General features: G+C 37.4%; 1 protein-coding gene across 1 annotated transcript in view; it reads left to right on the forward strand.

Moving 5' to 3' along the window:
* The window catches only part of kcnh8 (potassium voltage-gated channel, subfamily H (eag-related), member 8), a 61,162-nt gene that overhangs the window by 22,024 nt on the left and 22,341 nt on the right, over positions 1-16,797 (forward strand). Inside the window, exons 5-9 of the mRNA XM_028037253.1 lie at positions 2,042-2,279; positions 2,381-2,538; positions 9,808-10,012; positions 11,727-11,936; positions 14,700-14,899. Coding sequence (XP_027893054.1) covers positions 2,042-2,279; positions 2,381-2,538; positions 9,808-10,012; positions 11,727-11,936; positions 14,700-14,899 — 1,011 coding nt within the window. The remainder of the gene's footprint in view (positions 1-2,041; positions 2,280-2,380; positions 2,539-9,807; positions 10,013-11,726; positions 11,937-14,699; positions 14,900-16,797) is intronic.

Consider the following 16,797-nt stretch of genomic DNA (forward strand, 5'->3'; position numbering starts at 1 on the left):
TATGATTAAGTCTTCATTCAGTAAATCATGACACTTTTAATACCAAGTTGACATTATTCAAAATGTCTTTGTTATGACAACTTGACATTAACCAAGAAATCATGATCTGACATAAATTTGTTATAAAAGTATTACTGATTAAACTTTAGCTTTAATAACATAAAGCTACATCATTTTTAAAGTTTAACCAGTAATACAAAGACATCTTGAATAATGTCAACTTTGTATTAAAAGTGTCATGATTTACCGAATGAAGACTTACTTGTGTTCATGACAGGTGTTATGTCATGTTTACGACTGTGTCATGACAGTCTTATTCACAACCCGTCAAATAAAGAGTTACCCATAAATATAATGACAGACTTTAGCTATAGTTCTGTGTGTGCTATCTCAGTTGTTGAAAAGTTGTGTCCCCATTGCTGTTGTGTTTTCTTATCACCTTTTTGATTTGAATCTTGATTATTTCTTCTGTTGGATTGCGTCTGTTTGTTTACCTTTCTGATTTCTGTTTCCTTGTTTCCCACATTCCCTGTGTTTACCCTGTTTCCTCAGTTCAACTTCAGCTCCTTCCTTCTGTCACAGCTGCACCCTGTTTCTAATCAACCGCCTGCTTCTTGTTCAGTAATCAACTCTCCAGGTTAAACATCTCTCAGTTAGTCAATTCTCACTGTTACCTCTAGTATGGTGCAAGAAACTGGTGGGTTTTTCACCTGGACATTGATTTTTAGACATTTTTTTTCTCATTCTGTAAAGTAAATAGTTTTTTGTTTTTTTTAACCACCTGCATCCTCTGTGCATTTGGGTCCTTATCTACACTGTTCTATGACCTAGACTAATGACCAGCAATCCGACAATTGGCTAGTTGCAATGGTTTTACAACCTAGATCTAGCCTTTTGTAATGTCCCTCTGAGATTCATAAACCACATGCTGTGGAGTTTACTAAAAAAAAAAAAAAGAAAAACTGACAGCAGCAGTTTGAAAACATGTGTTGCGCAGCATCGATGAGAAAACGTAAATAAAATATGGAGTCTTCCCAAAGACAAACTCAGTGTAGGGATCCTGTTGTCTTGGCCTTCGTGTCGAAAACTGATGCTCTGACTTCTGACATCGGTCCGTTCACAAAATCAGCATAGAAGAGAAAAATGCAACTTATCATTTCCTTGAAGTGTTTTGCAAAGGGAACTATAACGGTCTTAAGCTGGAGAATCAAGGAGAAAGTTTGATGGGGCGTCAAGCGAACACAGGGCCTATTGAGAAGCAACTAAACATTGATGACTTAGTGCAGCTTTTGAACAAATACTATGTACTAAGGCTGCATTGGCTCTATTAGAAAGCCGGACAGTGAAGGAAAGAATTTTAAATGACAACAGTCACAGCTTATTGGAAGTCTAGCAAAGCTATGTAAAACTTGCATTAGTGTTATGTATCCAATGAGTATAAAACAGCTGATTTTTCAATGAGAATCTGGAGTTGCTGTTCAGAGAGGTGCTCTGTTTTTATACACTCAAAATTTATCCCAGAAATTCTGTGCCTACAAGTCTGTTTGATTATTTGGAGAGAAAAACAATACCTACAGGGGAAGTGTGAATCACAAAAAATATACATACACAATAGTTATCATGTAAACGATGAACTCATCCAAAGTAAGGAAGAAAAGTTATAAGTTTGAGATGTTTGGATAGTAAAGATTCACTTTTGAATGGGCTACATTTCTTAATTTTCCCAATTAAAATTCTGTTTTGTTGTGTTTTTTGCAGACAAGATATACAGACAAGATACACAGCTGTTTGTCACTTGTGCATACAGCTCAGAAACTTCCTTTAGGAACCTCAAGGGTTATTTTATATAATTTGTTTAATAGCCAATAGCTATTAAATTCAAATACTGACCTCAATATGTGCTGTTGTAGTGCCTCATTAAGGAGTATAGAACATTATTGCATGTAGTATTTTGTAGTTCTTTCACCAACTGAACACTAGGTAATTAAAATCTATATATATATATATATATATATTACTAATTTTCTCTTGTATTGCCCAGAACGTGTTTGGGGATCCACCTGCTCTACCGGAATACAAGGTTGCAGATGCCAAGAAGTCCAAATTCATATTGCTTCACTACAGCACATTTAAAGCTGGCTGGGACTGGTTGATTTTGCTTGCCACCTTCTACGTTGCTGTGACAGTGCCCTACAACGTGTGCTTCATCGGCGACGATGATGATCTGACCCGCAGCACCACTGTCAGCGACATCGGTGTGGAGATTCTCTTCATCATAGGTTAGTTGCAGAATACCAACCGCTTTACCACTTGCATTGATGACCTGGGGTGCAGCTTTTAGGATAACCAAACTCTTTACTTTTTTGTTTTTTAACACCAGACATTATTTTTAATTTTCGCACCACTTTCGTCAGCAAGTCCGGCCAGGTAATCTTTGACGCTCGACAGATATGCATCCATTACCTGACGACGTGGTTCATCATCGACCTAGTGGCCGCACTGCCCTTTGACCTGCTCTATGCGGTCAAAGTCAGCGTGGTAAGTTCCCAGCTAGATGCTATTTCACCCCTTTTTTAGATTCTCGGTTACAGTCTTGGTTACAAACAGCGGCTTTAAATAAATCTTTTGGTGAAGAAAGCAGCTGAAACAGGGAGCAAAGAATGATTTTTTTTTAAAAAAAAAAAGGAAACTAAGTAAAAACAAATAACTTTCAAGGTTACTTTGAAATAAATTTAAAAAAGTCATGATTATTGCGTTGCCCAGTAACAGCAGCCTTTAACTGTACCGTCTCTGAGAAGAGTTACACAATTTCAAGAATCATCAGCTGTGCTGTTTCCAGATCTGCCCCACAGTCTTTTTTTGATTTGGCATATTGATTCCACATCGCACCGGCGAAACAGCCCCACATCATTAAAACGTTTTTCTACCCTTCCTCAGTCACACATACGGCCCCCTTAAGAGTAGCTGAGAGCAGGATGAAACGCAGATCTGGAGCAATTAGGAAGAGTTTTGTGTCTTACCCCGGGGTGACAGATATTAGCCAATCGAAACATGGTACTACAGGGGGCTTTTGATTGGTTGTCTTTAGAAGTTTCTACTGTTTGGTCCCTAATTGAGAAGAAACAAAACAATGCTTTGACTCTGCCATTCACTTATTGTAGAGGGAATCAAAATGTCCAACAACAATTGGCATGTACTGGAAGGATGCACTTAGGCATCCACTCATTTATAAATAGCTAGCTTAATTATCATAATTATTATAATCAGAAGCATTATTAGTATTTATGGTGTTGACTCTATATACAGTTTGTTAGTCTGAGGGTGCCTGGAAAAAAGAAAGTTTGGATGTGAAAGCTTCATTTGGTCTATAATCTTTAATATTCTCCATGTTTGTCATTTTTGATCTGTAATTATGTAGTGCATAAGCCTAATGCTAGTTTTTTATTATTATTATTCACCTCCAAAGTAGGCTTTGATGTGAATTCTGGATCATTATTCCTCTGACACACCTAAATATGTCCACGTCTCCTCCATCTGACTCAAACTATCACGGAATGGAAATTGCTTAGCTCTGGGAAATCACCTAGCCTCAATGAAAGACTTGACATCAGCGTTTGTGTCAAAAGCAGAGCGGGTTTCACATTAAAATTGACACAATTGGTGCTCCAAATCAACACCTTTCAAGCTCAACCAAAATCTGCAGCTACCCACATGAGCAAGTGAAAGGCCTTCTAGAGAAAGGTTTTATGGTCACAATGAGAAGAAATACGATTTAAAAACATCAAAATAAGACTTTTAGATTCAGCTTCATTTCAAATAATTAGACATTATATAACATGAACATAAACAGATTTTCTAACAAGACAAGTGTCTCTAACATTTCAAAAGTTGTTTTGGATCGGAAAGCTAGGTAATGTTAACTTTCTGGAAAGGGATTTACCCGACTGAACATTTTTGATCATGCTCAACAGTATGTGTTAAATCACACTTAATTCAATATTTAAGAGGGTACAGTTGTCTTTTCACATAGGGTCAGTTTGGTTTGATTAGTTATTTTCCCTTTTAGAAATCTAATAATTTGAAATCATCTCCTTTTCTAATCGCATCTATTTGGCGGATATTACAATATTGTTATGGTTTGAAACATTTAAGTTTGACAAAAGAAATAAATCAAAAAGAGAAGAAAACTTTGCTCTGAGTTTATTGCACCAAATCAAAAACAGTTTTTATACTTAAGAATTTAGTTATTTCATAATCTGAAATAACGATTTAAGTTTTGAGAACATTTGGTTCGGCAAATATTAGGTAGCTGCGAACTTAACCGCAATGATTTAAAGCTGTGACATAAAAATCAGAAAATAATTTTATTGTAGAAACAAATTTCAGAAATGCCTCTTGTCTGCCACAAGGCTCATTTAAGATGGACTCAATCTTAAGAAACTTAGGAGCCTCGGCCGGCTGAGCTTTAAAGCCAACATCTGTGCTGATATAGGAGGTATCTGTGCAGATCGGACAGCCAACTTGCACATCTGTGGATAGGGAGCAGTAATTCTGAATGATACATGCAGTCATGGTCTCTAATTAAAGGGCCCAGGAGAGCACTTTGGAAAAGAAGCTAACAGATTTAGAAAACAATGACACTTTATCAAATATGCAAACAAAAAGTCTATACTGCAGGAAACCTAAAGCAGTTCAACTTTTGCTCCATGTGAAATGTGACGAGAAGCAGACCAGACCAGATGCAAAGAGATGAGATGTTTGTGGGAATAAACAAAAAGAAAAAGATTTAAAAGTGAAATATGAAATAAGGCAGTAATCCACAAGCTAAACTGTAAACAAAAATGCAACAAAGCTGAACATCAGCGCATGTCCAGGATTTCTATCAATTTACACTTTGATTCCAAGGGAATTTGCTCATCTGCCTTCACACACATAGGGACTGGCGTAACGTCCCTTTCTTAATTGTTTGGGATTATCTTGATATAGTCCAATCTCTCACAGCTAAACCACCTTTACCTCATCTGGGAAGGCTCTCCACAAGAATTATGTGATTATGTGTATTTTATCACCATTCTTCCATACGCGCATTTGTGAGGTCAGACACTGATGTTGGATGAGAAGGTTGAGCTCATAGTCACCACTCCCAAAGGTACTATGGTGAGGTTGGGACTTTAGGTTCCCTAGTCAAGTTTTTGTCTCAACAAACTCACTCGACATGTCTTTAAGGGCGTTGTTGAACTAAACGTGACATCCTGAAATCTGCAGCAAGTTCTCTGCACTATATGTACCTCAGTATCCAATTGTTTTAATAATTTTAATGTATCATTTTATAATACAACTATTGACTGTGGAATATTTAGTAACATGAAAATACGTGCAATTCACATCGAGCTTTCTTTAAAGAATGGTTCTTTTTGTGCTGTGGGAATTACAGTATTGCTTAATGATTCGATAATGGCTGGATTTTGCAAAAATTGGAAACTTTGCAGTGGTTTGCTGCTTTTAGAGTTGGCATGTAAGAATAATTTCAAATATTAAGATGATTTATAAGTTCAGTTTATTTTTATTTAAAACATCTTGCTGAAAAAAAAAACTGAAAAAAAGTGGTGGTAAACAAGAAAAAAAAACATGTTGTTTTTACTATTTAAGGAAGCTGAGCTGATGGGGGCGGGGAGGCTGCTCCAGGCAAAGGTACCAGTTTTGTTCCAGAGTCTATTTATGGAAATACCACACACTCCCAGTGGAGCAGGTTTAGATTTGAGGCTACTGGGCCATAGATCCCTGTGTGGCCACTGGGGAGAGCAGGGATGTTGGGTGAAATTGCTGAAGGTTCTGCGTGGCGTCCCCTCAAAGGATGGACCGGTCAGATTGTCTCCTGTTCGAAACCTGAAGCCATCTTTCACTCACAATGAGCCACAGGGGCCTCAAGATCCCTCTGTGATCTCATTTCTCTTTTCCTTTTTGGAGTCTGTCATAAAGTTGTTTTCCCCACATTTTTCGTTTTGTTTTACTGTAAAGCAATTAATAATTTATACATTTTACGTTTTCAACTGTCAGACTGAGACTTGTCATGATTATCTTTTTTCCTTAACTGCAATGAAAAATTGTGGAAACAAATTTTACAAACATTCAGGAAATAAATATTTAACTGTAGGAGGCTAATTTGTAATAATGAAAACACTTAAAAAGGCCGCTGAATTTCTTTAAATCATGACTTATTTATAGGCAGTAAAAGTGATTTATTTTTTGTGACCTCTACCCATGGAAGTTTAACAGAGTGATGCAAACATATTACGTGTTGCAGTTAGAGTACCTAGTGCTTTGCCCTTCTGACTCTGGAGAAAAATATTGGCCACATCAAAGTTTATTGGCCAAATACAGCTCAAATTATTGAATAAATACTAAACAAACTTGACCCATAGTCAAAGTTTGTTATGGGTCAAGTTTGTGGTTGTGGCACACCTGCATAGCTAAAGGCATGGCTCCGAGAGAAGAAATAATGAGAGTTTCTATAAAGCTGGAGTCTCAAGGATGCAGGGACTGAAGAAAAAAACAGTCAAGAAGCTAAATCTCACACCTGATGAGCAGAAAAGAAAAAAAACATACTCTGAATGACGAGGGTGGCATTGAAGTGACGGAGGGCAGAAGTTGAAGGAGACGAGTCTTACATGGTCCATGTTCGGTACATTATCCCGCATGCTTATCATGCTACTGGAGGTGAATAGGATGTGGCAGAGCCTGCTCACTCCATAGGTGGGATTCAGAGTGGTGATAGATGGCGGAGGAGAGATGGAGTTTCTCCCTACGGCTCAGTAGGAGGCTTCATTACCCTTGCGTGTACTCATCCCTTATTTCTCTCTGCAAAAATGTGCAAAAGTACCACGGGGCATGCTGGAGACACGTGAACAAGAAGGTCTGGTACAACTGCTCACATCAGCTCATATTTGAATCTGTGGTTAAGAGATTGAAAAGGTCTTTCTTTGCTCATAGCCACTGTTCTGCTGGCACCACCAACACGTTCCACCTTGAGGTTCATTATGTTTAGAGTGATATGCCATGTTAGCCTCCCACCACCACAGACACACTCCAAAAGCCACATCATCTTCCCAAGTATTTTTGGTCTAGTTGCAAGTATTTGTGCACGTTTCTAATACAAAAACTAACTAACAAGTAACTTTTCAGCACAAAATAGGAGCTTGCTTTAAGTCAATACTTTCTTTACATTGATGGAAAAAGTACTAATTACTTAGAAAAGAGGTAAAATGGCGTTGATATTTTCTGTCTAAATGGTAAGAAAGTATCAAAGGACCAAAGTAGGTTGATTAAATAATTCCGACTGGTGAGAATATAAAGCGAAAAAAGAAACAAAACAAACACTCCTTCATACGAGTGCCTGATTGCTCTAATTAGTGTTTTTTATGAGGGTCCTCCATCAGAAAAAGTCTTCTTATAGATCATGCTGTGGGAACGTACAAGCATTTGTCAAGTTCTAATTAAAGATCCATGTAGCTGTTGAGATGTCGTTGATGTTCAGTCTGAGCTGCTGTTGTGTTTAGCTTATTTGTTTAAAAAGTTGGCTTTCTGCTTTCTATGTTTAAAAAGGACATGGCAGCAATCTGCTCCTCTGTTTGTCAGATTTCTGGTTTATTTAGATAGAATCTCTATTTCTGAGAGAAATATCTTTTAACTGGAATTGGATATTTTGCTTTGAAAAAACAACTCATTATATTATAACTTTGTCAAGAAATGGTAACATTTACATGCAAGTGTCTGGTCTCTGGGTTGGTTCAGTTTAACAAAGGAACTATAGAAATTAGTGGAGAACAAAGTTTTTTTTTTGTTTGAATTAATTTATGGAATTTATGTTTGACAATTTTTAGCCAGTGGTGGAGAAAGTACTCAAAAAAGGTACTTAAGTAAAAGTACAAATACACAGACAAAAATGTACTCTAGTAAAAGTAAAGTACCACATTAACATTTCTCCTTGAGTAAAAGTTAAAAAAAATACTGGATTTTAAAAATACTTAAGTATTAAAAGTAAAAGTACTTGCTGAATGCTTTACCTAATCACTAATACAATATCATTAAGTGTACCTATTGTATTTAATTTTAATACATCAGAAATGGGCCGTTTTAACGAACAATGCCATAGATAATGCATGTTTTGATTGTGTTTACTCTCTGTAACATAGCTTAAACTTAGATATGTGATTCTATGCATCATAATTTTAGGGATGGAAACATCTTGTCTCCTGAACATAGTATGAACTTCACTTTTTTTTTTGCCACTAATGGCATTTATTTTGAAAGAACACCTAGATATTAAATACTTAGAGCTTAAATAAATTTAACCAGTATCATTATCAATTCAAACTCTTCTTCAGTCTGCTTTGCTTCCATCTCTGTGCCACAATCCGCGGAGGTCTCCTGCCATCCCTAAAAAAAGATAACGCCCTGGGTGGTTTTGCCCATGTCAGAAACCACAACTGTCTGCACCATTAAACATTATTATTAAGGCAATACATTAATGGTAAACAACACTCAACTATGAACACTGTCCAAGGCGCAACAAGCTAGTAAAAGTCGAAAGTATCCATTATTAAATCTACTTAAGTAAAGTACAGATACACAAAAATTGTACTTACATACAGTAATGAAGTATTTGTACTTCGTTACTTTCCACCACTGTTTTTCGCTTTAGCACTATTATTTTATTTGAGGCATTCAGGTCAATTAATTCAATCTTTGAGTAAAATCTTATAGAAAAGTTTGATCAAAAACAATGTTTTAATCTGGACAAGTCTGTCTTGAATAAACAATCAAGGTTTAGTTTTGAAATTTTAAATATACAACTACGAGGTGTGGAAAAGTTTCATTCTTCAAATCTCAGCCTGGTCGTTGGTGGCGACGCTTAAAGGGAATCCGAGAAGCTTATTAGTGAAGGTTGTAGTTGTGTAAAGTAGCGCCAGGCAGGCTGTGGCTAGCCAAGATTTCCGAGGAACTCCACGGGGTTTTGCAGACAGCACCTTGTTTCTGTGGGAGTGAATATGAATTACTCGAGAGCCTGGCAGATGGGCTGGAGTGAAGTGTGGCTGAGAAAAATTCACTTAGACCAGACTGGCAGCAGAAGCAACAGCCAGATACACAGCAGCTGGAGCCCACACAGACCAAACAAAGATAGCAGGGATCCAAACAGCTCCAGTGACTGCAGCAGAGTTCAGAGCCAGGTAGGCTGCAAAGCCTGGAGAGGGAAAACAATCAGGACGCTCAACCCCCATTTCAGTGGCAGTCAGTTCGGGTCTTTTAATGTCAGAGGAGCGTTTCTTGATGCATAATTTCATTTTACAATAATATTTTTGTACTCTCTTGTTTGGATGTAAAGATTCAAACAGTAACGCCATCACCAAGTTACCCACAGTTGCTGTCATGCAAATTGAAGAACTTCATTTAGACAATCGGATCTTGGGCAAAAGACATAGAAAACAAATAGAAACACCATTCGATCCTTCAGCTAGATGTCACTCTTATTTTATTGAGATTGATAAAGTAAAACATTTATGTCTGTGAATTCTCTCGTAAGTATTTATGTTTTTGCAGAGAATACTTCTCCCATGTGAAAATTTGTTTTTTGTGTATTTTCTCTCTCTGGTTAAAAAAAAGAATAATTTCATGAATATTTTATAATATTTAGGTTATCACAAACGGGATTAAAGGTTGTCACTGAGCAATACTGTAACATTTTTGACTGACTTGTATGAAAACTGTTCTCTTACGTGCGTATTCAGATAAATACCTTTTTCCCCACAGGTGTCCGTGGTGCATCTGTTAAAAACCGTCCGTCTGCTTCGTTTGCTGAGGCTCCTGCAGAAGATGGACCGCTACTCGCAGCACAGCACGGTGGTCCTGACCCTGCTCATGTCTATGTTCGCCCTCTTGGCCCACTGGATGGCCTGCATCTGGTACATCATTGGCAAGATGGAGATGGAGGCCAACGCCTACAACTGGGATATCGGTAAACACCGGAAAATCTTGACGGGATATGATGAAGCCCATGGGCTCCCAAATGAAACTTTTTTTTCGTTGTGAGTTTTAAACTCCAACATTTCAGTGCTGCAGGGATCCTATTAGGAATTGAAGTATAATCAGCAGCAGACCGTTGCTCCTTTGCTGCCACGGCCATGACACTTATTAAAAATATCATTACCGTGCTTTTTTTTTTTTTTTAAATTGGAGTCTGGATATTCATTGCAAAATATGGCAAACTAAGACAATCACAAAGAAGAAAACTTTGCATTTTTAGCACGTTGTCTCGTGGGACATATTATTGCCAAAAGTGCCTTTAATTGCTTTAACAGTTTGTCATAAAACAACTACAAACCTCAGCGTGTTTTATTGGGATTTTATGAGGTAGAAAAACACAAAGTAGTGCATAATTGTTCATTGGATACAAAATGATCAAGAAAGATTCAAACATTTGTACAAAAAATGTGGTGCGCTTTTGCATTTAGTGCTTCTCAGCTTGACACATCTGAATAAAAGGTGACTGATTGTAGTTGGGCTTTTACATAATCAACATAAAAGGATTCAAGTTACCAACTAGCTAAAACTACATTAAACTGCGCAGTAAAATACATATGAGTTCTCAAAAGGTGCTGAAACGACGTACACAGACATAAAAAAGCAAGCAAACAAAACAAAAAACAAATCAACAATTAAATACAATACCTGGCATGTCAAGAATGTTTGTCTTTCACACAAGGTTTGTCGGAGAACATTAGAGAACAAACAGAAGAACGAAGACAAAGAAACACAGCAAACAGGTCGGGAATCAAGTTGTACACAAGGTTAAAATAGGAATAGCTTCTTGAATAATGAAGAACAAAATATCAATTATGCAAACAGGTTTAAGACGCTGTGCTGAGGATTGTAGACAAAGTTTTTAAAAGGAAAATGTTCAATAAGTCAGGAACATATTAGACAACTTATTTGGGATCCATGCTTCAACGTGTTTATGCTGTATAGGGAAAGTGATTCTGGGCAAAGTGTCCCTGTAACGGTTCAACAAACTGTGCTTTTGAATAAAAAATGTGTGAGAGTGTGAAACCTTTGAGAATAACAACTGAGTTAAGTGTGATTTTTCTCAACTCTTTTCATAATTAATGACAGACCTTCATGGCTTAGCCCTCAGCCTCCAGGTCAGTCATGTAATGAGCCCCACCGAGCTGATCTCCGGTCAGTATTGATGCTCCGCAATGCTCGTAATTATCTCATTCTCTACACCAATTACTGCCGTTCAGTGTCATAAAGTAACAAGTCCATGCATGAGGCGGGATTAATGCATTGTGTCCTAATTATTTACTTCCGACCCCGAAGTTGGTGCTGAAGTGAAGCAGGAACGTGGTGTTTCCTCCCAATTACCATTCATCAGTGTCAGCGACAGAGTCTCGTGGGATCGGCTGCGTGGATCCATTTTGCACTGACTGCTCTCCAACCATCTGCTTTGTTTCTGGAATTTGCTCAGTTTGTTCCGAATACTGCATAAATGGGAGAAGGACGTGGCTGACAAACTTCACAAGCGATGCTTTTGGATTTGCCTGCGTCCACCTTTAGCTCTGCTGCAAAAAAGCCTCTTGAGAATTTGTGTAAAACCGAACCTTTTTGTTATAAAACTTAAGCGTTTGTCTTGTTTTAGTGATGAGAGTCGACTGTCTTCATCTTCTCACCAGGGTGGCTCCATGAGCTCGGGAAGCGTTTGGAGTCTCCATATGCCGGCATGACAGACGTTAACACGACTGGCAGTGGTCCCTCTATCCGTAGCGTCTACATCGCTTCCCTCTACTTCACCCTCAGCAGCCTGACCAGCGTGGGCTTCGGCAACGTGTCTGCAAACACTGACGCTGAGAAGATCTTTTCTGTTTGCATCATGCTCATCGGAGGTACACAAAAGCGGCAGCTATCAGCTCACGTGCGTGTTGCTTTCTGAAGTATCTGAAATGGCCGAGACATTTTCTCATTTTACCTCATTGAAGTCTGAAATTTTGAACATATGTTGGGGCAATTTTATGTGACAGACAAATACCAAGTAGTGTCTTATTAGAGCAGTTTACAGTATTTGTGGATTTTGCTTTTTTTTTCACACAAGTCTGAAAAGTATGGCATCCATATGTGTTAAGCTTCCTTTATTTTCACATCTGTAAGTACAACCAACTGTCGTTAAACTACCTCTGCCTAGTTAATACATTTGGTCCATCTGAGTGTAACATAATCTGAGTGTAATATAATATGTTATGTGAAAGCCTCCGAGGTTTTTTTCGAGAACATTAGAGGAAACTCATAATGAAGACCAAGGAACACAGCAGACAGCTCGGGGATAAAGTTGTGGAGAAGTTTAAAACTGTTTTAAGTTATAAAACATTATTGGGTGCCATTTATGTCTGAAAAACTAAATTAAATGCCACAGCTTTTGAAAACTTCCCTTTATGGAAGAGTGCCTAGGAGAAAGCCATTGTTGGAAGAAAGTCATTGAAGTTTCATAAAAAAGAAAAAAATTATGTTAATTAAAAAGACCCAACAAACATGTTCAATCTAGGGAAGCTAGGCAGAGTCAGTGGGAAAATGAACGGAGCTACATTGACTATAGAAAGTTTTCCCTTCCTTGAATGTTAAACCATTTTTATTGCTTTTACAAGTTCATTATGATCAGCAAAATTTGTTGGTTTTGTTTTGGCAAACATATAAACAAACCCTGTTTGATGTTAAAGTGACAACTGATTTCTGTAAGATAATGGCAATTAAACAGTACGTAACATAAAGTACATTATGGCATAAATATTCGCACCCAACCTGTCAGTGTTTAGATGCACCCAGGGCTGCAATCACAAACTGAAAACAAACAGGTTTATCTGTAAAAAAAAAAAAAAAAAAAGATATTCTGTCAAAATAGCCAAATTTTATTGATTGTGATTAATTGATAAAAGCAACAAAAGCTTAAAGCATCCAAAGCGGTGAGTGCTTTTCATAGGGAGAACCTCTGACTGGGGTGGAGGTTTAGCTTCCAGCCGGAAAACAAACATAAACATCCAACCAAAGCTGCCATGAGTGGTTTGGGTCTGTTGACTGTAACAAAACGTGAAAAAGTCCTAAGGGTGTAAGTACTTTTGTATGGGTCTGTGCGCGAAGACGCATGTCTTTTGAAAATGACTCCTTCAAAGTTCCTTTTAAAATGAGACTTCATTGTGAAGAGTAATGGGTAAAACCAAATTAATAAGACTAATTCATCTTGTCTTAGTTAAAATTTCAGAAGCATGTAATTGGATTTCCTTTTCCTTTTTTTCCGGTTTTCTGCTCCAATATACGGCTTTCTTAATGCACAACTTTGCAGAGGGGACAGAACTAGTTTAAACCAGACAGAGTAAGCTTGGGGTTTTTTTTTTTGGCAGTCATTTTTGCAAGGTTCTCCCGGTGGATACTCTCTCCTCTCTGTTTCAGCTAAATGCTAAATGTCCCCGGCTGCCGGAGGGCAGTAGCAGGAGAAGCCACACACACACACACACACCCCTGCACCCCTACACACACACACACGCAACATATCCCCATGTTTGTTCACATACATCCCATTCCCAGCGGGGAGACATGGAGAGAAAACTAATCCGAAGCACCTGCTCATATTTATTGTGGAGCATAACCTCAATGAACTTAGATGAGTTATGCAAATGAATTACTATGGTGTTTGAATTATGTTTTAGGGTGCAGTTTAGAATATTAAAAAGAACTCTCCTGAGGAATAACATTTTATATCTTAAAGTTTAAATGGAAGCTACATAAAGTTAATTGAGTGATAGCTGAAAATGTTTGACAGGGACTTTTATTTTTTCTGATGCAAACCGAGACAATAAAAGCACCTTTTTCCGTAGCTTTTATAGAATTCAAATAGTATCTTATTGAGGTTACCACTTCGATATATCAGTGTAGCTTCACTTTGTAAGAAAACTGACCTAGCTAGACCGATGACTCCCTAATGTCCGGCCTTTGGTGACACAGCTGTGCTGCAGCTCGAAACTCGATGAGATCAGGAGAACGGATCACCTGTGGGTGTAGAAAGGGCAGCGTTAGTCCGTGCAATCAAATAAGCTCCGTGCTGCGCCGACATCGAGCTTCCAGCACGCGAGATATAAATGTAAATTTAATATTTGGTTTTTCCTCTCATTTGATTTCACCGTATAAAAATCAAGTTAAACACGTGAAACATGTAGGGTTACAAGCAGCCGATTTATGTTCTGTTGCTCCTGCTGCGCATCTAAAGTACAGTGAACAGATTTTTTTGTTTGTTCCCGTTCACTTAAATCTTTTAGATCGTCAAGTGATGCTTACAAAAGAGAAGTGTAACCCAGATACATTCATTTATTCGAGGACTTCAGAACTTCTCTGACTACATGAAGTAGGCTGTCATAAAACAACACATAGCATCCCAATTTAAAGAAGTCCTGGAACCAGTAGCAAACTGTGTAATTGACGTATGTCTGGAAATGCAAGAAAAATATTTTTTATGTGTTTAAAATAGAATTTGGATTTTTTTGTTTTGTTTTGTTTTCCTGTTCGAATGTCACTTTCCTGATGTTCCAATCGTTGTTGTTCTCCATCATCTGCTTCCTGTCTAACTTTCCATCATCCTCTTTTTTTCTCCCTCCTTTTACCCGCAGCACTGATGCATGCCTTGGTCTTTGGCAATGTGACAGCCATTATCCAGAGGATGTACTCCCGCTGGTCTCAGTACCACACCAGGACCAAAGACCTGAAGGATTTCATTCGCGTCCATCATCTGCCACAGAGCCTCAAGCAGCGAATGCTCGAGTACTTCCAGACAACCTGGTCGGTCAATAACGGAATCGACTGCAATGAGGTATAGGACTGGAACCGTTTCTTTTATTTGTGTGGTTTAGCATGAGTAAGCATTTTATAGTGCAAAATCAAAGCAACGTTGTGGAAAACTGTTGGGTTTTTTTTACAGCTTCTCGTAGTTTTCTTGCATACTTAGGAAGGATTTGAGCATTCCACCTTGTTAACTTGAAACTTCTTTTTACAGAGACCAAAAATAGTTGAACAATTTTCTCAAGACCCAGAAATTTTCTGAATATTCTGCAGTAGCTGAGTCATTCGCCTGATCTGTACATGGTCTATATGAGTCACCCATGAGTTAAAATACGGTCAGGAGACCTCCACAAAAACTCAAGTCAGCTGCAAAGTGATCTCAAACTTTTAGGGGTTCATTGTGAGGACAAAGTTTGGAGAAAGTATAAAACATTTATGTTCTTTTACCGTCTGTATTCAGTAATCTGATACTTAAGTAGAGAAATCCTGAAGGTCAGTTAAAATTCTATTTTTGCGCAGTTTCAGAGTGACTCAACTTCCATTTCTCATAACCTTAAAAGTTATCACAGAGGAAAAGGGAACGTTTTTCTGAGGCAGAAACTTTTTCTTTAGAAACGTTGATTGTAAGATTATTGTACCTTAAAATTAACCCCAAAGAATTAACAAAAAAAAAAAAAATCTGGTGATGTTCAAAATCTGATCAATTGTGCTTTTCTCTTGTGTTTACATGTTTCTGAGTTATTGAAATACTTTTTTTAACTTCCAAAAGAACCTATTTTTAAAAATAAAAATGTACATTTAATTTTAGATCAACTTTTTGCCATGAATTATGAAGATAAATAGCAGAAAGAGATAAAATCTTAAATTTAATTGAGATAGACATGATATTTTATCAAGATTTTGAATTACAGCCTTTTTCCATGTTAATAATCTGAGTATCGTTGATGGAAGTATGATTAACCTACATGAGAAAAGGTGAAGGAAATGGGTCTGCTTTTGTAATACTGCTTTCTGCCACAAGAGGCACTAACGTGAACTTTTAGACTGAGCTGATTCAGACATTACTGATTTGAGTTGTGAATAAAAACCCAGGAGCTTCTTTCTCAAAGAAAGTCAAAAAGTCAAACACTTAAATACAAGAGAGAAGTCTTTTGTCCCCATCCTGTCTGTTGGTAAGTTTTAATAGCAAAGTTTGACTTTTTCATGATCTATTTTTACATAGATAGCTGAATATCTGTTGAATTCTAATTAGTTCTTTTTTTTTTATCATTGTCAAAGTCTTTCTTACGTTCCACAGTTCTTCTTTTTTTCAATTTCTGAAAGAAGCAAACACAGCAATTAAATTTTGTTCAGCCTTAAAGGCAAATGGGAGGCAATTTTTTCTAATATTTTGTATTTGTAGAAGTCCTTTCTGGCTTCTATGTAGCTTTAGCTGACTGCTGGCGTACCAAAAGTCATCTGCAGAAGGCTGAATTTAGTAACAACTGCATCATGTTCTAAATAAATTTTCTGAAAAAGTGTTTCTCCCTCACTTTCAGAGCTGAATTGATTTTTTTTCTATTTATTTCTTCTAAAAACAAAAATAATAATTTGTATACCCTGAAGGAAGGGTAGAAAAACTGTCTGAAGGTTATTTTTATGGCAATGGGAAAAATAAACATTTGCGCTGACTTGGAGAAGGAATTCTAAGAAGAAAAAATGTTAAACTGACTATTTGGGGCTCTCTGCTTACGTTTTTGGCCATAAAAGTTAGAATCGATCAACTTTAGTGAGGCATTTTTTTGTAAACTTATGAATTTAAAGTGAAAACCTTCACTGTTCAAAAATCTCCAGGCTTATTTCTAGATACAGGCTGCATAGCAAATTAGTATCAATATTTTATTAGTTAATCCACACGGTTCTCACACAGATGCTGCATTAAAGCTAATC

The sequence above is a fragment of the Xiphophorus couchianus genome, chromosome 13 (assembly GCF_001444195.1).
Source record: "Xiphophorus couchianus chromosome 13, X_couchianus-1.0, whole genome shotgun sequence".
In the NCBI taxonomy this organism is placed as follows: domain Eukaryota; kingdom Metazoa; phylum Chordata; class Actinopteri; order Cyprinodontiformes; family Poeciliidae; genus Xiphophorus; species Xiphophorus couchianus.